At 43.0% G+C, this 22,812-nt stretch overlaps 1 protein-coding gene across 1 annotated transcript in view; it reads left to right on the plus strand.

Annotated features, from left to right (window-relative positions):
• Window positions 1–22,812, plus strand: part of GPC1 (glypican 1) — a 249,823-nt gene that overhangs the window by 213,167 nt on the left and 13,844 nt on the right. Inside the window, exon 3 of the mRNA XM_056850170.1 lies at window positions 10,775–11,166. Coding sequence (XP_056706148.1) covers window positions 10,775–11,166 — 392 coding nt within the window. The remainder of the gene's footprint in view (window positions 1–10,774; window positions 11,167–22,812) is intronic.

A 22,812-nucleotide genomic window follows, 5' to 3' on the forward strand; every position in this document is an offset into this window, starting at 1 on the left:
TATTAACATGCTAGAGTTACGGGCAGTACGTTATGCACTTACCTCCTCTACAGATATCCTGCGAGGCTCCAGAACACTCCTTCAATACTTGCACAGTATTTTACATCAACAAACAGGGGGGCACGGGTTCCATTCCCCTTTGCAAGGACGCACAGAGAGTTTGGCAGGTGGCCCTCTCAAACGACATTCAAATACGAGCCATTCATATAGCAGGAGTGTACAACACCTGGGCGGGCTCCCTCAGCAGGGAGTTCCTCACAAATCACGAATGGGAGCTACAGGACTACTTCCTACAACCAATATTTCAGGAATGGGTTGTCCCTCAAGTCGACCTGTTTGCCACCAGGAGCAACAGGAAGGCGGACAGGTTCTGCTCCATAGCAGGGCACGACCAGACATCCCTAGGAGATGCATTTCAAATCACCTGGTCAGGCGCCCTTTTCTATGCCTTTCTTCTGTACAGTGTTGGGGAAAATTCGATCAGACAACACTTCATGCATTCTGATAGCACCCCGATGGCCACGCCAGATCTGGTTCACAGAACTGGTTCACCTGGCAGGAGGAATTCACAAACCTTTTCCCAGTCACCCTGGACTACTTCGTTGGGGGGACCTAGCCCATCACGATGTAGGCAGGTTACACCTCACAGCCTGGAGAATCCTGCCCAATCGACAGTAGACCTTTCCGCTCCAGTAAGAAAGGTGATACTACAGGCCAGAAGACCTCTACCCGGTATTCGTATGATAGAAAATGGGAGAGGTTTGAGGGATGGTCCAGACCCCAAGGTCTATCCCCGTTTCTATGTCCCCTCTCTAAGGTGTTAGACTACCTCCTAGACTTGACCAAGTCGGGTCTCACGGTGTCTTCGGTACGAGTACACCTGGCTGCAATTTCTGCCTTCCACGACAAGGCTGAAGGATACACTGTGTTTTCGCACCCACTATCCAAACGCTTCCTAAAGGGACTCAATAATTTGTTTCCCCCTGTACCCAGGTTGGCACCCCAGTGGTCTGTATCCCTGGTTCTGGCCAAGCTGATGCTTTCCCCATTTGAACCCTTGGCCCATGCCCACTTGTCAGTGCTGTCTGCAAAGGTGGCATTCCTTATTGCAGTCACATCTACCAGGAGGGTAGGGGAGTTAGCAGCCCTCCGAATTGATGACCCTTTCCTCAGGATATATAATGAGAAAGTGGTGTTACATCCCAGCGTTAAATTCAGACCTAAGGTCATTTCTAGTTTTCATCTGAACCAAGACCTGGTCTTACCAGTTTTTTCCCCACGCCCGGTCTCTCGGGCTGAAAAGACGCTTCACTCTTTAGATCTAAAGAGAGCCATACTGTATTACATTGACAGAACAAAACACTTTAGAAGGTCAAATTCACTTTTTATTTGTTACCAAGGCCCCAAGAAGGGTAAACCAGCCTCATCCCAGTCCATAGCAAGATGGGTAGTTTCTGCTATCAGACTCGCTTATAAGCAACAGGTGTAACTTGTCCTTTAGAAGTCCGAGCCCATTCCACCAGGGTGCAGGGCTCTTCCGCTGCCCTCCACAGAAGAGTCCCGATCGGTGACATCTGCAAGGCTGCGACGTGGGCAAGCGAGAACACGTTTGTCAGGTACTACGCGCTGGATCTGCAGGCCAGAAGGGATGCAGAAGTAAGCAGAGCGGTCCTACAGACATTGTTCTCCTAGATCAACACCTACCTCCTGAAGGGTAAGCTTGCTAAAATCCCACATGTGGGGCTGCACCGAAGACAGAAAATGAAAACAGAGTTGCACTTACCTGTAACTGCGGTTCATTGAGGTCTTCGGTGCAGACACACATCCCTCCCTCCGACCCCGCTGTCAACCTTAAAAAAAAAGAAAAGAAGAAGTAGTCAGAGATTTAAGAATACAGTGGTTTTGATAGAAAGAAGGGCCCTACTGGTACCTTACTCTACACTGTCTTGACTTGTATAGGGCCTACAACCTTACCTGTAATGGGCATGGCTGGCTCTTACAATGTGATTGGCTTGGTTGGCGGCGGGCGAGGAACTGAGGAGGGAGGGGATGCCCCACCCAAGAGCACACGGGGGTTTCGGTGCGAAGACCGAGCCCGCCTGCCAAGGGGAGGGGCATCCCCCTTTAGAGTGTTAAGGCTAATAAAAGTTTCCGGCGGCAGGCCTGCGCGCAGGCACAGTCCCACATGTGTGTCTGCACCGAAGACCTCAATGAACAGCAGTTACAGGTAAGTGCAACTCTGTTTTCTTGACTTATAAAATCCTAGCTGGGGGGAATAATAAACAGTGTTAGACAGAGGGCATTTTCCCAGTGCACAGAAGAAGGCAATTATTAGACCTATGCTTAGAAAATCTTCTTTATCCAAGAGTGAACTCTAAATTTCATTAACTAGAGGCTGCCATCTTTCCCTTAGGCCATTGGCTGGATGCCATGGTCAGGTGGCTGGGGAGGAAACAGAAGCTGAATCTAAACAAGATGGAGCTAATGTTGGCTGGTTGGGAAGGCTGACACTCTGAGGGGAGTGGTTTTGCCAGTGATAGATGTGGTGACTTTGGCATTGGCAGACCAGGTAAAAAGTTTGATAGTTCTTTTGGACCTGGCTTTGTAGATAGAGAAACAGACCGTTGTTGTTCCTAAAAATGCCTTCTTTCATCGGCACCTGGTCCACAAGCTGATTCCTCATCTAAACTCAGCCAGCCTTGTGACACTATGTCACTGTTACTTTGAGGCTGGAGTATTGCAATGAGCTGTACCTGCAGCTGCACTCAAAAAACAACCTGGAAACTACTGTTGGTTCAGAACACGGTACCCCATCTTCTAAAACTTATCCCTGTCATAATATTATGCCAGTTCTGATGCACTGGCACTAGTTGCTTATTTGTTTCTGGGCTCAATTTATGAGGCAAGTTTTAACCTTTCAAGCCTTATATGTCCTGGGATCTACGTATCTGGAGGCCTCTCCCAGTATGAGCTTGTGCTCCATTTATAATCATCATGCCAATTCCTTCTCTCTGCCCCATCTTTTAGAAAGACAAAAACTGTGAGGACCCAGTCCAGGGCTTTCTCATTGACAAATGTCCAGACTGTACCCTCCCTCACTGCCTTTCATAAGCAGTAAAGCAGTCCTGTTTTTGAAAAGTCTCTAATTTAAATTAATTAGTTGCCTGGACTGTTATATTGGTTTGGTTTGCTGGCGTTGTGTAATATTAAGGTCTTTAACTGGCTGTATTTTGTTGCCTTGGACAAAGAAAGGCAGTCTAAAAGTATTTTGATAAATACATAGAATTGTTATGCCAGTTTGTATCAATGACTTATCTAGCTCAGTATTGGCTCAGTCAACAGTGGGCAGACAGATACTTCAGAAACTGGGTATGATGGTAATGTAGATCCATATTGCTCTGGTAGTAGAACATAGACTTATAGTGATACAAATCACCAAGCCTAAATAAAACAGAACTTAAACTAAAGCACACACACACACTCCCAGAAAGGTGGCTTTAATTCAGAAGTGTGTACCTTGATTGAACAAAAGATTGCTGCAGGTGGGTAGTGGGATATGTGTATGCTACTATTTATGGTGTCGTGGCTTCTACATTGAAAAGCTCCCACATTTTACTTTTGAGTTTCACAGTGTTCCTTGAACATCCCTGCTGGAGCTGATAAAAAGAAGAGTGCCTTAAAGCACAGACAGTCTATGAACTGGCAGCAGGAGGAAGAATGCTAACTCAGAGTGGCATTGTAAACTCTGAAAAATTCGTGGTCTTGTGAAGGTTGCTAGAGGGAGGATATGACTCCAGAAATTAACATCTGCATATTTAAAAATGGTCCCTTGGGTTAAGGGAAGTATTTGATTAGGACAAATGCATTACAGTGCTCTTGGAGATCTGGATTTACAGCCCAGAGCACATTCTTTGGTGAGAACTGGAAATTAGTTTTTCCTTCTGCACTTCTAGATTGCTTCTTCTATGACTTCTTTCAATGTAAATAGAATGTAAATAGTTTTAAAGAACATCAGAATTCTTCTCACTGAGGTGATCCTCTTTGCAAACAAGAAAACATTCACTTCTGATGTAGCACAGCAGCTTCAGATAGAAATTACCTCCTCCAGGCCCTTTTTTAAACAGCATTCACAAATATCAGATTCATAAATGTTTCTTTTTAAAATGACATTCTGGTAAATAATTGCATGACATTCCAGATCTCTGGTAGCCTCCTGTTTGCGAAAAATGGATAATAATGTTGACCTGTACTATCTGGTTGTTGTAGGATTAGTGAAGTAATGTGCATGAAGCACTTTGAACACGTGAAATGTGCCAAATAATTGAAGGCAGCTATCCTAGCTGATTTGTCCTCACCACAAGCAGGGATTTCAGCACTGTTCCCTGATATTCACACATACAATTCACAGCAGCGTCCTTATTTATTGACATGCCCTTGCTCCAGCTTTCATGTGTTGTTTGGGTTTTGGAATCGGGCCTTCTCTACTAGGGATGTGGCCCTGAAAACGTTGGTATTTTTCAGATTTGGATTTTGGGAGTCATAAATGCTGGTTATTTTGCTCCCCCAATACTGTTTCAGCATTGGGATTTGAGGGGGGGAGGTGATTGTTTTCTGGAATTCTGAAATTTGGGGGGGGGTATTATTCTCTATGGAGAATTTTTCCCAGGGTGCTGGAGTGACTGATTTTTCAACTAAATGACAACAAAATTGCAGGGAACCTAGACTGGCGTGTCCACTAACCCCTCCCCCCCCAAGATTCAAGTAGGTGCCCCCAGCCATCCTACTTGTGTCCACTGTTTTCTGTTGAAGGGGGAAGTCAGTGCTTTCGAAAGCCAATGTCGAACCATAGTATCCAAGGCAAACCTACCTAAGAAAGGAACACTGCTTCAATACCAGCAGATCCAATTATAAACCAGAGAATCCAAGCAAAACCAACTTGACAAGCAGTAACAAGATCTTGGAAGAAGACACTGACACAGACACACTGTAAAATTGGAGAAAAACAATTATTGGAGCCTTAAAATTCTGGCCTTGGATATTTCTGTGTACTCTGAATATTTCCAGAATTTTTCAGAACCCACTTACCAGTATCATGAAAAATCCTGATCCCATCCAAAAATCCAATGCCATCCAGACATCCAACTATATCTGAAAAATACTGATACGGTATTTTTGAGGTATACAGACCGGAAATATCTGAGTGCACATCCCTACTCTGTACTGTGCCATCCTCTCCCTGCTTCCAGTGCCACCCCCTCTCTGCTTTCAGTCAAGCAATGTCTCCACTGAGGAAGCATGAATATCGTGGGATAGACCAAGGCCTCTAACCCCTGGTATGAGGTGATAATGTCATCATGATGCATCAGAGCCCAGGATCCCAATCAAAACCCAATTTGGCTCAGTTTCCCAGAGTCTAGATATCCAGGAAGTCAGTACAGTTACTGGAGCTTAGTTTCAGAGTAGATTTGTGTAAGTCCTCCCACTCATAGTTTCAATTTGTACAAATATTTTATAGTGAAATGATATGTACAATAGGTTGGTTCCTCATCAAGTGATGATTTGCGTAGGTGAAACAGCTAGTGTCGCCAACAGTGTGGAGAAAAAAAATGTCCTGTCCCTGTAATAAAGGCTTAATAGGATGTCATTTACCGGGTGATATTACTTACCTCCATTCCATGAAAGTCTTCAGCCAGCCATTTCCACACATTAAGTGAAAAATGGTGGAAGGAACATTAACAATTTGAGATATGCAGATAACACCATATTACTGACAGAAAACAGTGAAGACTTGAAACAACTACTGCTGAAAGTTAAAGCAGAAAGTGACAAAGCAGGATTACAGCTGAACATCAAGAAGGCAAAAGTAGTGACTACTGGGGAATCGCACAGCTTTAAGGCTGACAATGAAGAAATTGAGATAGTTGAATATTTTATATTCCTGGGATCCATCATCAACCGAAGGGAGACTACAACCAAGAAATCAGAAGAAGATTGAGACTGGGAAGGGCAGCCATGAAGGAGCTAGAAAAGATTCTGAAGTGTAAGAATGTGTCTCTGGTGACTAAGATCAAGATAATTCATATCATAGTATTCCCCGTTACTATGTACGGGTGTGAAAGTTGGACAGTGAAGAAAGCTGACAGGAAGAAAGTAGATTCCTTTTAAATGTGGTGTTGGAGGAGTGTGTGATGGATACTGTGGACCGCCAAAAAGACAAATCAGTGGGTTCTCGATCAAATCAAGCCTGAACCTGTCCCTGGAAGCTAAACTGACTAAACTGAGGCTAACGTGCTTTAGTAATATTATGAGAAGATAAGAGTCTCTGGAACAGACAATAATGCTAGGAAAAGATGAAGGCAACAGGAAAAGAGGAATGCTCAACATTAGGTGGATTGACTCAGTAAAGGAAACCACTGCCCTCAGTTTGTGAGACCTGAACAAGGTTGTTAACAATAGGTCATTTTGGAGGACGTTACTTCTTAGGGCACTTTAATACAGCCCAAATAATGCACTTTCAATGCACTTTGAAGGTGGATTTTACTGTGTGAACTGTTAAAATCTAATTGCAAATGATCGTTAAGGTGCACTTGAAGTGGATTGAAAGTGCATTATTTGGGCTGTATGAAAATGAGTTGCCATAAGCTGGAAGTGACCTGGTGGCAGTTAACACACACAAAAAGACAGGAGATTTTTTTTCTCCAGGCTGTTGGCAACCCTAGAGCCATCCTTAGTCATACTCTTCAAACAATTTTCTAATCACGTGACATCACCTTAAAACTATATTCACCCCTGGAAGTCATTGTGTATATGTGAATCAACTTCTGGGTATTTCTTGTGTTTGGTTTAATTCTTTTCTCAGTCAATAGACTGAGGGTTTTTAGGGTTTGTATTTTTCCCAAAACAAAATATACTACAACTGCTGACTTTTTTCTTGTTACCATATTTCTCCTGTTCCTCTCACTCCTCATGTTTCTTTCACAGGTAGTTTATTTCCTTCTTTTGCTAACTTGGCCATTAGTCAAATGCACTTCGGGGACTTAATTAAAAGATTCTGTGAGTTCTCTGCACTCTGAGATATTTTTTTTCTGTCAAAACTACCATATGTATTACATTAATGAATATAGGAAATCTGGTAACCTCTAGTAGCAGGTTACTCAGGAGAGTTAGAATATCTTGCAGTAACCAGTCTACTCTTCATAAAGGACTTGTGATGCACTTATGTGTGTGATATATTTTGTTTACACAGAAAAAGGTCTCCGGCTGTACATTTGCATAAACTTACAGATTCTTCAAAGCAGTTGGCTTGGTTGCTTATTAGCCACAGAGTAGCAGGGGAGGGAAAGAAAGACACGCAGAGAGAAAAATGATAGGAAGCCAGCAGTTTACCAAAATATTGGCATCTGCGCTACAGAAAAATTGCTTACAAAACAAGTTGCTTGAGAAGAACCAATTTATACATGAGTGCAGCAGGTCATTTTAAAATGGGGGGACTGCTCCAGTCACATGAAAAACATTGGAAAGGAATATGCAATTTACACTGCACCATTTCCCTTCCACAGGCCATTCTGGGGGTCATTTTCCCGAGCTACATTCTGATACTGAAAGTGATATTGAGGACAAAATCAGCAGATGGGTGGAGGGTTCAGTGACAGACAAAGATGGGCCTGTCACCATCACTTACGGTGTGGCCCTCATTGGGATGAACTAAGCCACTTGCTATCATGCCGGGCAAAAAACAAACACTTCAAAGGTGAAACTTGGGAACCTGTCCACCTCAGCTCTTTATAGTGAACAGTGTAACCCTCCAGTGGACCAAAACCCATTAATTAAGGCTTCTTCCACACAGAGCCCCCCCCAAAGGAGAGCTGCTTATCTCTACATTTAAAGGGAGCTAACACACAATGTCATTCTAATTGAGAGCATGACTCCTGAGCCTCCTGGGTTTTCCCCTATGAGTTAGACTGAAGGAAACTTCCTTTGATCCAGCTCAGAGGAGGAGCTGCAGGGCGGCTGCAAGACAGAGCATCCTTGTGGACACTACTAAAGCCAGTGTGGGCAGGGCGTAGAGCAAATCTCTGCATTCTCTCCCTTTTAGACCTTTAAAGGGCTTTTCTTTTCCAAGCTTAGCTGGAGTATAGAGGAGGGGGAAAGCAGATTGCTGACCCACAAGTGGTTTGTTGTCACATCAGCACTTCTGATAGTGGTAAAGGGCAATGGGTGGGGTAGGAGCAGTGACAGCAGCATAGGGATGGGGTGGGCGGACACCATTCCCATCTATTTCCACACCTACTGCTGCTGCTTCTATATGGGAGGGCCTTTTCCCACCTCCATGAGGAAACAGGCTAAGTCAAGAGTGACTGAACTGAATGTATCTCCCCACCATTCAACACTCTGTCCTTGCTTATGGCAGTTCCTGAGGCTGCAAAGCAAGTGAGGAGCAAAAGCCTCAAAGCACCATAACTTTTTTAATGAGCTTTGTCCCTTGAATTTACTACTTTGAGTTGTGACTCAAGTAGATAACACCTGAAAAAATAATGGTTGGATGAGGTGAAGATTTCCAAGTAGGGGAAATAGTGTCTGTAGAAATTCTGCAGCATCCATGGATCTTCTGGCCATGCTGCCCTGGCTCCAGTAGAGGACAGTCAGATGCTTTAAGAAAATGTTAAGTCGCAAGGCAGCTGAGAAGATTAAATTGGAGTGCTGATAACAGGCAACCAAACTTCTGTTGCATTTCAGAAATGATGGGATCTGCTGGTGGAAGAGATTTGTTGTTTTAATACATGGTTATAAGTACTGTTGTAAGCCACCTACAGTTTGTGAATTATAACTTTCTGAAGTCAATACCATAACTATTGGATGTTGATGTTATGCGTTACCAAAATCTATTAACTCCTAGCAGTTTTACTTGATGATATGCCACATACATTTTAAGATTTAACAATATAGTTGTTAATTCCTCAGTGGAACATTCTTCCTTGGAACTTGATGGGCTCCTCCTTCTTTGGAGGTCTCTAAGCAGAGGCTAGATGGCCATCTGTCAGCAATGCTGATACTGTGATGGAGTAGGGGTCACTGGGGGTATGGAGGGAGAAGTTGTGAATTTCCTGCATTATGCAAGGATGACTAGATGAACCTGGAGGTCCCTTCCAGCTCTGTGAGTCTATGAATACAATATCTTACATATTTGCTGTTCTACCCCATTTTCTAATAGGTAAACTAGAATACATTCCTTTCATTCCACTTGTGTTCTGTTTAAAAGTGTTGGCTTGGATCCAAGCTAACTTTGCCACGGGTGCAAGGATTTCTGCTTGCAGAGCATGTTTCCCCCCTCCCACAGCAGCCTGAAATCCTGTGCCTAGGGGACAGAGTACAGCCAGGAACAGGATTTTGGGAGGCTTCGGGGGCTACCACAGTATGGTAGAAGTAGGGAAAATTGCACTCCACAAACAGAAATATTTATGCCCATGGAAATGCTAGTCTAGATCCAAGCCATCATATTGATGGTGAGGCAGCTGGGCCTTCCTGGGCCGATTGAGATGGCCTCCTGTATAAATGCATTGTTTAAAAGGGGAAGCACTACCTCTTATTTAGGATTAAATGTCTGATTGAAAGGAGGCTTAGCTCAAAGCAGACTGTGTAGGCCAAAAGGTAGTGAAAAAACAACAACCAGAGCTGATGTTAAATAATGAGTATTAAAATAATAAACCATCACTATCCCATCTAGGTACATCACTATTGCAAAACCGAACTTGCATGAAGATTTCTGGATTGTTGTGAATTTAATCTGGGGTTTGGGGTTGTAGAATGATACATCATACAACCAAGTACCAAAGATAGAATAGGTCTCCTCTGTTTGACTGTCTCGGTCTCTCTTATTTGCAGGGGTGGGTGGGGCACATAGAACTCTGGTAAATTTTTGAAGTCACTTTTCGTTAATACTGAATGTCTTACACTAAGACATTCTAACAGCATTTTGTTCGACTTTTAATCACTTGCTATCCCCGTCCTTAATGTTAATTACGCCTACGAGTTTTGAAAGGAAATATTCCTTGGCCTAAATGTCAACCACACTGTGGCAGAATGCTTTGAAAGAACATAAAATTTTCTCTCGGTTGCTAATTATGAACTGAGGAATGATGTAGCAATTCAGTGTCTGCTATACAGTTTCTCTTGAAGGCAAATGTTTTGTAAGATGTCAAGCACTTTTTCATGTCTTTTTAAAACTGTGAGGCGGTATTAAGAGCCACTTGGGCTTTTTTCCCTCCTGCGTGTGTGAATTTTGGTGTATTCTCCTAAATGGGATTGTTAGCTTATGCACACAACTCCTTGTCAGAAGCAATGGCACGGAAAAGAAGCTTTTAGCATGTTTTAATCCTGTCAGTCTTTTGTCATACTGATTTACACAGTGATTTGCATACATTATCCTGAGGAATTAAACAGTCAGAGAAAGTGCAATTACAGTTAAATTTCACTGGTGTCTTTTTCCCCCGCCTTGCAGATTTCACATGGATAAATGCATCTATCAGTTTCTGCCAAAGGTGAATCTAGGGCTGGTTTCCATGTGTATACTAACCAAGAGAAAACATGGCATTGCGTCTAGCAGGCTTCCAGGAACGTCGTAGAAATGATATGTCTTCACTAGTTATTAATAGTGGGAAGTGCAAAGATAATTTGAGGCACTACCTTGGAACACTATTTATTTATATCTGTATACTTTTTGGAGGTTTTTGATTCTCCCCCTGATTAACTCCCCCTATTTTTTTTCTGTTTGCAGGCTATTTCCAAGATTTGTTAAACAAGTCAGAGAAGTCCCTTTATGACACGTTTCCTGGTATGTATGGAGACCTTTACAACCAGAACGTAAAGGTTTTCAAAGACTTGTATAGTGATCTCCGGCGTTACTACCGAGGTGCCAACATCAACCTAGAAGAGGCCCTCAATGAGTTTTGGATTCACCTACTAGAGAGGCTTTTCAAACTGATGAATCCTCAGTATCACCTGACTGATGACTACGTGGAATGTATGGTGAAGCACTCTGAGCAGCATAAGCCCTTTGGAGAGGTACCGAGGGACCTGAAGCTGAAGGCAACGAGAGCCTTCATTGCTGTCCGCTCTTTTGTGCAGGGGCTTGGTGTGGGCAATGACGTTGTCAAAAAGGTGTCTCAGGTACGTCGTTAGCAAGAATCCCTCTGTAGTCACCTTTCCTGAAATGTTTTTTTAAGTGTCTGTTTTCTCTCGATCGGTATAGATGGTAATTTTTTAATATCTTTCCTGTAAGACAGTCAAGCCTATTGATGATGGTCCTCTTCAAGTTTGTATAAGGTTCAGCTGCCACTAGCAGGAAGTTATAACAGTATAACAACAGTGACCCATCAGATGCTTCTGGACTGTCCTAGGAAGGCAGAATAAACATGTATTTTTTTAAAAAACAAAATGGCTAATTTCCCTAGAATTATCAAATATCTTGGTCACCCTCATAAAATCATTATTTGTCTAAGGGCCCATTGTAGTCCTACCTTATCGTAGTCCTACCTTTAATGGCATGGGAGCAGCTGCAACATGGCTTCTTTCCCCAACGCTTCATGTCAGAAGTCTATCATGTGTGAGAAGCTGGTATCAGCACCCTTTTCCCTGTCAAAGTCACCCTCACATAAAGTCTGGTAAGGTGCCATGTGATAATGTTGTAGTGTAGGTTCCAGCGTAGTGTAGCGGTTATGAGCAGCGGACTCTAATCTGGAGAACCAAGTTTGATTCCCCTACTCCTCCACATGAAGCCTGCTGGGTGACCTTGGGCTAGTCATGGTTCTCTCAGCCCCACATACCACACAAGGTGGCTGCTGTGAGGGGAGGAAGGGATTGTGATTGTAAGCCGCTTTGAGACTCCTTAAGGTAGAGAAAAGTGGGGTATAAAAACCAACTCTTCTTCTTCCTCTTACGTGGCCCTTAGTCTTCTGATGTTTTAGAGTGACATGGAAAGGAACTACATCACAGTATCTTCCACATCGCTGGCTGTGATGTTGGAAAGGTCTCCAAAACAACTTGGTACTCATGCTGGGGCAGGAAATTAATCTCATACACTTTCTGTCTTTCTGAATGCAGAAACATGCACACAATTATATGTACACACAAACATACTTTGGGAGTGGTGCATATTGTAATTCAGAGGATATGCTTCCTTTGGCTTATTGTACTATGAAAAGTTATATTAGTTCTCAGCTTAAATGTGCTGTATTTTTGTAAGGTTATTCTTCAGGGCATAGGTGTAAGGGGTGGCTTGAAAGAAAAGAGGGAGGAAGACCCATATCACTTACCAGTGTTGTATCACGATTCACCAGCCTTGACAAAGACTTAGAGTGTGACTAAAATGCAAAAGCATGAATTGTATTAGCAATTGATCTAATCAGACATAAGGGTTAGGAGATGGGAGTGATCCTTTGATGCTCTTAAGTTCAAACTCAAAAAAGAGATATATTCATATGTTAACAGTGGCAAAATCTTTCATTTATTAATGTGGTATTATAAAATCATTCAAAAGCACCAAAGCCTTGATATATCTCATTAGAATCATGCTCTTGTGCCCTTTCAAGAAGCTTTAAGGAAAAAAAGAAGATAAAGAAGAGCAGGAAAATGGCATAATTGAAATGAAAGCCTAGTAAAACCTTTTTCATCTTTTTTTGTGGTGCAGTTTGTATTTGATCCTCATTTGCATTTTCACTTTAGCCTTGTTGTGCTGGGCCTGAATAAATGAGTTTGACTTTAATCAGGCTTTCTTTCTTTCTTTCATCCTTCCCCCTTGTCTCCAGTTTTTGAGGAGAGAGTAGTACCACAGGATGAGTTTTGGGGAATTTAATATTGTGGGCAGTCCATCGTTCCATCAGTTCCTTACAGGTGTAGGGAATTCACGTATCTGCAAAGGGTGGTCCATTCATTTCAAGAGATGCAAAAGGACCATGTTTGCTCATATGGGTCTGTTATGTATCTAAGTGCCGTCAACTCACAACTGCCTTACGGCAATCCCAGCAAGGGGCTTTCCAGGCAAGTGAGAAGTAGAGGTGGTTTGCCATTTCCTTCTTTGATGATCTCCCATCCAAGTAGTGACCTTGCTTAGCTTCTGAGATCTGACAATACTGGGCTATATCATGCCGCCTTCCCTCCCATGGGTCTGTTACTTCTCTTGAAATGTATGGAATCATCAAAATGCATATCAGGATCTGATATGTTCATGTACCCTTGTGTTGAAGACGCTGGCTATATTACCCTAATAGACTCTCTGTCTTCTAATTATTTGCCTCTAGCCATCACTTAAAAGTGTGCTCGCAGCTGTCTGGAGGTAAAGCACAGAGTTCTCTTAAGGTAGCACAAATAAGAAGTAAAACATAGTGAGCCAGAGTTGAAAATCTAGGATTAGTGTGCTCCATGTGTCTTGTTAGTAAGAACTACTGTTCATATTCTCCTAATGTTTATTTGATACCTAAGCCTAGTAAATGAGTTTGCATTTTCACCTGTGTGTGTATTTGCAATCACAAACAAGTACCTGTCAACCTGAAGTGTCCCTCCTTGTGACAGCTATGATAGTTTCCTCCCCATAGGTTTTAGTACAAACACAAGGAGAGATGTTGTGCTACTCATAACAGGGCCTCTGAGGAAGCCAGCAAGTAATTGGCAAGTGAGAATATATCACTGGCCACATGACAAGCAGGATGCAGTAATTTATTTGTTTTTAATGACCTCCTGCCTCCACTTTTTGCCCAGGTCAAATTTATTTCCTTGCCACCAGACCTCATATCACTCTAACATTTCAGCTATCTCCCTTTTCAATTTGTACTTTAGAAGGCTCTGTGTGCTGCAGAAGTTCTTGCAGTGATTGAAAGGCAAGTGTGCAAACCTTGCAGGGAAATGACAGGATGGAAGCTGCTTAAGGAGTACCATACATTAGAACACACCTGGAAACTCAATAGTATCTACAGCCACAAAGTTTTCTCTTCAGAAAAGGCATGAAGAGCTATTTCTCTCAATAGTTGATGAAAACCATCCTCTCATGAGAAACCACTATGTCACATGTTTAACTTAATTAATTGGTTAGTTAAATATTGCTTTATTTAAGAAAAATGGAACTTTTGTCTATTGAGCAGTTTCACTAAGATGAGCCTGAACATCCTGGTACAATGTCTGACAAGGTGTCACCACCTGCTTCTCCTCAAGCCAGCGTGGTGAAGTGGTTAAGATCAGTGCTTTGGAGCGGTGGACTCTGATCTGGAGAACTGGGTTTGATTCCACACTCCTCCACATGAAGCCAGCTGGGTGACCTTGGGCTAGTCACACTCTCTCAGCCTCACCTACCTCACAGGGTGTCTGTTGAGGGGAGGGGAAGGGAAGGTGATTGTAAGCCAGTTTGATTCTTCCTTAAGTGGTAGAGAAAGCCGGCATATAAAAACCAACTCTTCTTCCTCTTCTTCAAGAACACCAGCCTGTGACTGAAATATCATCTCCTTTCTCCTAAACAGACTGTGGTGGGTTTCGTATCATCCACTATCCAGCAAAGTATTCTGTATCATCTTGATTTGTATCACCCTGCCACTTTGGTACAAGAAACTGTGAATGGTTTTGTGCAGCTTCTTTTCTCCCCCCACATTATGATTATTTTTGTCAGACACCCTGTGGTGAGATTCTTAGAGAAGTAGGGCAAGTGGAAGACCCAGCATGCACCGGGGTCCACAGTTTGGCATGTTATTTTAAAATGGTGCACGGTGTTAGTAGAAATGTTCTGGTGGATAATCTTCATGGTTCTTATGCTTATGGTTTTATAGATCTCTCACTAGTTGTCACATTTGTAGTCTTAACTACAAAAGCTTCTAAGTGATGATATGCAGAGCCCAGCACAATCCCTGCTTCATGATTTCCTTTTTCATTTTATCATGAGTCCAACAATTGGTGCTGGGTTTTGAGACTAAGTTGGCTTTCCAGGGATAGAAGGCAATTGTGCAAGAAAATAAAGGATGCAAATGGTTGTCAGTATGTCGGTACATTTAAGACGGTTTGCTACTTATGTAAACATTTAATGTTAATACGGTTGAGTAACATAAGCAAAGGAATGGATTTGTACATACATCCCATTCTTCATGTATATATTGTGTGGATTTATGCTGGCTCTCTAGAACTGCTCACAAGTGCTCAATTAACCATTCTGCCCAGCATTGTTGAGGAACAGCATGCAGGTGGTACATGGCTGCAGTGTTCCTAGTGGCTATAGTGGCAGCACCTGCCTAGTGCAATCAGGTGAAGGGCATGCAGGCAGTGTGGGCGGCTGTGAGCGCAGGTGGTAGGAAGGCTCGTGAGCAGGGGAAAGACTCACAGGCAGATGGTGGGGCCTATGAGTTGGGGTGGAGAGGTGCAATCGGTGGGGCTGGGTGGTAGGCAGAGAGGGGGCCCATTGGAACTGTCTGGCCAGGCACACACACCCCAAACCTGGAACTTGCCCTGGATGTGGCACAGCACCAGTGGTCAAATGGCACACCATGTCAGGATATCCATTTTTCTAAATTCAGTCCTGCCCTTACTGTAGATAAAGTAGAAGGTGAGGAGGGGTCCAGTTTTTAGAGCAATTATAGCATGTGGATAATGGGAACTGAACGCTCTTTTCATCCTCCACTGTAGCCTCTCCTCCCAGTCCCACTTTTTCAGGTGAGCTCACTTCTGATATTAGAGATTGGATGATGAGAACAGAACCTGCATAAGACAAGCTCAGGATGTAATCTGAGGGGAGGATTGGCATTTCTCAGTCTTGCTTCCCAATTGTTTAAAAAAGACTGGCCCATAAGTCCACTGCCTTAACTGGGGCAGGATCTGTTTCCATTATGTCTAATTTGAGCCCAAAGGAGTGGTTTCAGAGATTATGAAATAGTGCAGTGGAAGCACAGGTGTCCTTTGTTGCCTGATCTACTCCAAGCTTACCTGTACAGATCCTATTGAATGAATACATTTTGGATTCTGTGTTTCTCTGTGGTAAAGAGAGTGGCAGGCAATGAATAAGACTCCGTCTTATCTTAGGGTCAGGATAATGTGTACGTAAAGATTTGTTCTAATCCAATAGCATTTAGAAATGGGTGTTTCCATATTGTATGCCCATTAGTCAAACGTACAAGTCAAATACACGTACAATGCAAAAAGGCATTATTGGAGTCATTTGTGAAATTGGGCGTGCAAGGGCTTCTGCTACTGTAGTTCAAAGACCCTCCCGTCTGCCCATTTTCTGTCTGCTTATTTTAAATGGTATAACCTTCACAGTAGAAATAATCTACACATTAAACAGCAAAGGAGGAAAAGAAATCTAGTACAAATTATTGTGCTTAGAAAATATGCATGTGTGGTGCCATTAAATGCCTGTATCAAATTAGATTAATGAAACAGAAATTCCCTGCATCCCCTTGGCCATGGTTCATAGAACTCTCAGTGAGAGTAACTTAGAATCATTTACATAGTACTGGCAAGGAACAAGCACGTCTCTTGTGAAGCTTTGCACCAGCCCAGGGTCCTGTTTAAGCTGGGTTGCTTCCTGTGCAAAGCAGCTACGTTTTCTTAAATGTGCCAGGGAATCCTCCTGAGGCGCATGCTGTAGCCATCCAAATGACACTTACTGACCATGTGAGGAAGTGCTCTGCAAATGCGGCTGTTCTATCTGCTGCTGCTGCTGTTGCAGAGGGCTCTGATCCTGCAAGGCAATGTGTCTCATGATTGCTTGGCCAACTGATCCACAGAACACTGTGGAGCAGCTGCCAGGCACTCCAAACCACCTGGGGAGAGAGGGTGTCCTGGCAAAGGAGTGTGCTAACAGCCCAGTAAGGGCATCCAATGTCCCTGCCCCCCCCATCACGACCATCAGTCCCTGGGAGTCTGGCTCATGTTGCCCCCATATGTCCCCACTAGTGGTCTCTACTGTGGAAGCCAGCATTGTCAGGGTAGTGCCCAGGCTTGTTTAAAGGGAATGAGGGGGGCTGATACCTGGATTCCCACCACTGCTCAACTGCCAGTGCATGGCTGGTTTTTGGGATGAGCCTCCAGAAATGGGGTACCTTTTAGGGGTCTGAAATGAGACACATAAGCCACATAGCATGGACTTAGCTCTCCCCCTTGGCTGTTAGTGCTAAGTGCTCCCTCAGTGGTGCTAAGGGCCCTCTCTGTGCATTCCCCCCTCTGAAGTACAACGCTGTGCAATCTAAGTGTGCATGATAGAGAGACCCTGTGCCATACGCCCTGGTGAATTATTGAGAGTCCTGGCTTGGGTTTATCTAGTGCTTGGGTGGGGGGTGATTGGGAGCAGGAGAGGGGATTTACTTCCCACTGGGAAGGGGGGCGATTGGTCATGGCTGAAGTTGGCATCCTTGTGCACTGTCGGAGCTTGTGAGCAGGGCTGCACCTTTGGGAGGGCACTTTCCTGTTTTCATTGTATGGGTGCCTATGGGCTATCCTGTCGCTTTTGATGGCAGAACATTCCACTGGTTTGGGGGGGGTTCCCAGGCTGGGGGGGCCTTAGGGAGCCAACTAACTCCTGCCATGCTCCTGGTTGCACCCCTTTCCCTGCCAGCGCAGGGGGTTGTACCATTGTTTTTCCGCCTTGCCAGCACCCAACCAAGGTACAGTGCTGCTGGGGCGTTCTGCTGATGCATCTTGGAGATATGCTAGCATAGTGCCTAGTCAGCTTCGTGTGCATTTCCCCCTCCCCCCAGGATTGTGTTGTAAACATCTTGGATTGCAGCTGATTGTGGAGCATGAAAGACACAGAAGTTAGGTGGATGTCTGGGTATTCTTTTGTTTAAATAAAGAATTAACATAGTCATAAGAAGAACCACAGAAGGGTGCTGAGGTTCATATCATAGCTGCACAGTAATGGCTGGTGACAGCCTTATTGAAGTGTCAGTGTTTATAGTAAACAAGGCATTGCCCAGGAGGGGGGTGTCTGTTCTGTTGTATTAGCCTCTGATATCAACTTCCAGATGTATTAAGATAGCATTCTCACCCATCCTGGCTGGGGGACTGTTCAGGCCCTTGTCCTCACATTACTTCCTTGATTTGACTTTGCAGCAAGAATGCTCAGAACTTTGCTACAACTGCAGCTGACATTTGAACTTACTTTGTTCAAAATGCCTGTTTTTTGTTCAGTCAAGCCCCACTTTTGATCACCTCAAAGATTTGCTTATGAGCAGTGTTTTCTGTATCCTGAATGTGGTCAATCACTTCCATGTTAAAAAAAAAAAAAAGCTTTGGTAAGTTCATTTCCGGTTCCTGAGCTTAGGGCGGACCTCTTCAGAAGGAACATACTATTCTAAGAATGCTCACCCAGTATTTTGACCAAAACCCTTAGTTAATTTCATCACAATGTTCCTGATCATGGGTTGGATCCAGACTAAAGTTTCCATAGGAACAAAATTTTCAACTCTTGGATTTTCCTGCAGCAGCCAAGAATGCACCCCGGTCCTGTTCCTGAAATGGTACCTGGGAATCTGCTGTCCCCCAAGAACAGAATTTCAGGAGACATTTTGGGCTACCACAGGAGAGAGGTGGCAAGTAAATCATGTTCCATGGGCAGGAATCCTTGCACCTGCAGAAATGTCTAGCCTGGATTCAAGTGAAGAAAGGAAGGGGGCCGCACCAAAGCAAAACAAAGTCAAGGAAACAGATGATACCGAGAGAAACACATTCTTTAATAATTTTTGCAACCCCTACGCATGTCGTCAGGGGGAATCAGATACTTTTTAGCAAGGTTCCCATGTATGCATTAAAGCAATATGAGTCAACGCATGCATGGGAACGTTACTAAAAGGTATCTGAAAGATTCCCCCTGCTGAAGCTGCACGTGAAATGCATAGGGGTTGCAAAAAACAATTAAAGAATTCGTTTTCCTCTGTACCATTTGTTTCTTTGCCTTCCTTTAGCCGGGATCCAAGGCAATGTTAACAAGCCCACAATAAAAAAATATATTAAGTTTTAATCACTCTCCTTTCAAAGGTTAAATGCAGGTTCAGCACCACAACTTATCATAATTTTTAGAGTATTTAATATTAGAACTTTTGAAATAACTATCATCATAATGGGTTATATATGCACATATGTTGAGGGTGTGTGATTAGGGAGGTCCTATATATTTCAGATGCACCTTTTTCAGGGTGTGCACTATATGAGAGAGAGAACACATGGCCTGGTTTCCTTTTTCTCCAGGAGGGGAAATATCACTGTAAGGTCCCAGTTGAGCCAGTTCAGAATTGGAAGTGGGATGGAGTGGGGGGAAAGAATAAAGATATAAAATATAAGGCGGTAGATAGAAATGCAGGTATCTTGGTCAGGTAGTGAATGTATGTCTTTCATTCAATATTGCTTTTATAGACAACCAAGACAGTAAAGAATTCTTGGGAGCAGATCACACCTCCCTAATCTATACCAGTCCAATTCTATACATCCAGATAAGTTGTGGTGCTGAACCTGCATTTAACCCTTGAGAGGGGAGTGACTAAAACTTTATGTTCCCTTTTATTGTGGGAAATTGCACAGATGCTGAAACTGGGGCCCAAATTATACATGCAGCTACTCTCCAGTTATTCCAGAAGAGGGGGGGCATATATTTTATATTCGAAGAGAGCAACAAGCATCTAGTTGACTTCTTAATTAGAATACCTTGGCACAAAAACAATTAAACATACATTGAAAACACAGCGTATTGCATTTGCCACGAACTATCTTCTATAAGTTACTTATTTATTCCAAAAGGATTATATGTCTATTCCTCATCAGCATTTTCACACAAAAATGTAGACAAGTCTGGACAAGACTTAACCCTAACCCCTCCTTAACATGACCCTTGGAAAGCGCCTCTTTAATTCCCTTCAATTAAAAGGTAAAGACAGATCTCAGGTGTCTGGCGGAGCATTCCTCCGCACCTGCTCAGTAGAAGCATGTAAGAACACATCTCAGTGAGAGGTGCCCAAATACCAAGTTTTATCCCTGCAGCGACTGCTGCTGAGTGATTCCATAAAGAAGAAACTTTATGGGATCTGTGTTTGCATAAAGATTGCATTGTTAATTCTGTTCACTGAGTTGTCAAATGACATTAATAAAGACTTCACAATCCTGGAGATTTGACCTCAAATGAACTGATGTTAATGAAATTCTTGTCTTAATAAAAATGGCATTGACAGGAGTGCAGCCAGGTATTTCAGCAGATGCCGTCACCAGTACAGGATTGATGGTGCTTGATGAAATCAATTGTTGTCATGTACACTCTTGACGCTGCACCAGATTATTTAAAAATTAACAAATTATGTGGTTACCCACTTTGGCTACAGTCCTTTTGCCCTGATGGTCAGCCACCTGGGAATGGCAGACTTTAATCTGATTATTGATCAACTGATCGTTGCACATTATAGTTTTAGAGGGAGCCCTCTCCTTCCACACCCATGTAACTTTTCATCAGTTTTTAATTAGCCGCAGAAATTGGACTTGTCAGCACTTTGAATGAAAACTTCAGCAGCATTTTCAGATCTATTTCAACAGTTCAGAATGGGATGAGAGTACGTTTTGGAAGCAACTTCTTGGATCAAAGCAGAACTTTTATTTCCAGCTGCCACAAATGTGAAAATTGCTGCAAATCATGAGTATGATCTAGCCAAAACTGAGTACTTTAAAGTTCCATTGATTTCAACAGTGAAGTTCTGTGCAGTCGCTTTATTCTACCCAAGGGAGACAGTGAAGTGATTAATGGCTGGATTCTGCCTCATATTGTGTTCAGAAGGTTCAGGAATTACAGTTTCCTGTGCGAGTGTGTACCTGTTATAGGAGATATCTGTTTCATCTTTATAAGTAGTTTAAAGCAGACTTCTTTGGGGCATGATATTTCCTAGATCAGGAACATAATCCAAATCAGAGTTGGAGAACAAAGTCAAGACTAAAAAAAATGTGCAAGTGCATAGAACATCACTAGTGGGTAGACGGAGGGACAGTTGCATTAATCAGCTAATGTCTGGGGTTTCCTAACCCCTCCCTAATAGGATCCTCCTACACCAATGTGTAATGGAAGAAAGGTCTCTCAAGCACAGTACTATTGAAGTAATAGGTTTGGATGAGGTATCAGTCACCAGTTTTCACACCTCAAAATCTGCAATATATTCTCACTTCAATATTAATGAAAAATGTGGAGATAATTTTATGCAGTAGTCTTATCATTTTCATAATTAAGAGCAGCATTAAGTGATGCTGAGATAAAATGTGTATGTGTATAGACACACTCATCTATGTTATAACACAGCACTAATCCTGCCTTGATAACACTAACAGCGCAATCCTGGGGGGTGGGTAGTTGCGGTATGGCTGAGGACAGTGTAGCTACACCGCCTCCTGAACAGTTAGCTGTGCGCAGCCAGCAAGCCAATCAGGAAAATTCCTTTAACACCCATGAAACTGCTGTACGCAGTTCCACAGGCTGCACCTCCATTTTTGCTGGCGTAAGATTGCCCCAGCAAAAGGGGGCATTCCCGAGACAAAAGGGCTCAGGCTTGCGCCAGTGAGCAGCTCCACCTGCTTTGGCACTGGCGCAAGCCACTGCACCAGAGGTACACTGCTGCCGCGGCTGCCCTAACACTCATGTGTGATGCTGCTTTGGTGCTCCCTGGCGCCCGCATGAGTAGCTCGACGCCGGTGTAAGTGCTCATTTGGACGACGCAAGTGGTGTTTATGCTGGTGCCAGGGTCCCTTAGGATTGCACTGTAATCCACCTTGAGCCAAGAGGCGAGGCAGGGTATAAATTAATAAATATCCCAGTAGTTCCTGTTCATTTGAGAATTCTATTTGAAGTTTGCCACATCTTTTCACTACCATTGTCCAATCAATTGGCTTAGCTACCTACAAAGTAATACGTGTATAAGTGGCTGGTAGGAAAAAATATCCAGTGTTTGTATCCATACAAAAGCTATGAGCTCACCATAGATACAAAAGTTATTGGCCAGGGCAATACTATTTGTTTGGTTTGTTTTCCAATCATAGTGTCAATACTGTGAATGAATCGCTTCTCTGGATCACCATGTGTGAATGTATTATAAGATGAATAATATTTCCCCATCAGACTTCTAGTGTTCATGGGTTGGTAAAATATCATGTTTGGAACACACACTCTTTATTTCCAGGAAATTCTGGTTCAGAGCCATGTTCATTTAAGATTGTTTGTTAAAAGCAGAAAAACCTGGCCTTTCTAGCACCTTTACACATAACGTATTTTATTTTAAGAGCAGGAGCTTTCATTTTCAGAATTATAGTTCACTTTGTGAAACATCTGGAGGGAGGAAGCATCTGTTGAAGTGGACTGTAACCTATGAAAGCTCAAGACCTAAAAATAAAATAAGTAACATCTTTAAGGTGCTACAAAGACAGTCTTTTTTTTTTAATATTTCCTTAGGAATCGCTCTCAGGAGTGAGACTGTGACTGGAAAATGTCAACATGCAGAATGTTAACATGGCAGTTTTAAGAAACCAAGCACTTCAAAACTGACCATAAATAAGCACTTGACAGGCGCGAGAGAAAAGAACAGCGCAGGAATCCTGTCATACAAACTAAAATGAGGCAAGTGGTTTCCTGCTACCAGCTTTATTATACACACAGTGCTATTCTCCATTAATAGAGAGAGATTGTTTAGGATTGTGTGTATGTCATACATATTTCAGTGCTCAAACTCTATCCCCCCAAGTCTGGAGTCATTTTTTTCCTGGCTTCTTGCAGCCAGCTGGGTGAGTCAGAGGCAGAATTATAGTACTGCCTTCAGCAGAGTTTCATTC

The sequence above is a fragment of the Euleptes europaea genome, chromosome 5 (genome assembly GCF_029931775.1).
Source record: "Euleptes europaea isolate rEulEur1 chromosome 5, rEulEur1.hap1, whole genome shotgun sequence".
NCBI classification, from domain to species: domain Eukaryota; kingdom Metazoa; phylum Chordata; class Lepidosauria; order Squamata; family Sphaerodactylidae; genus Euleptes; species Euleptes europaea.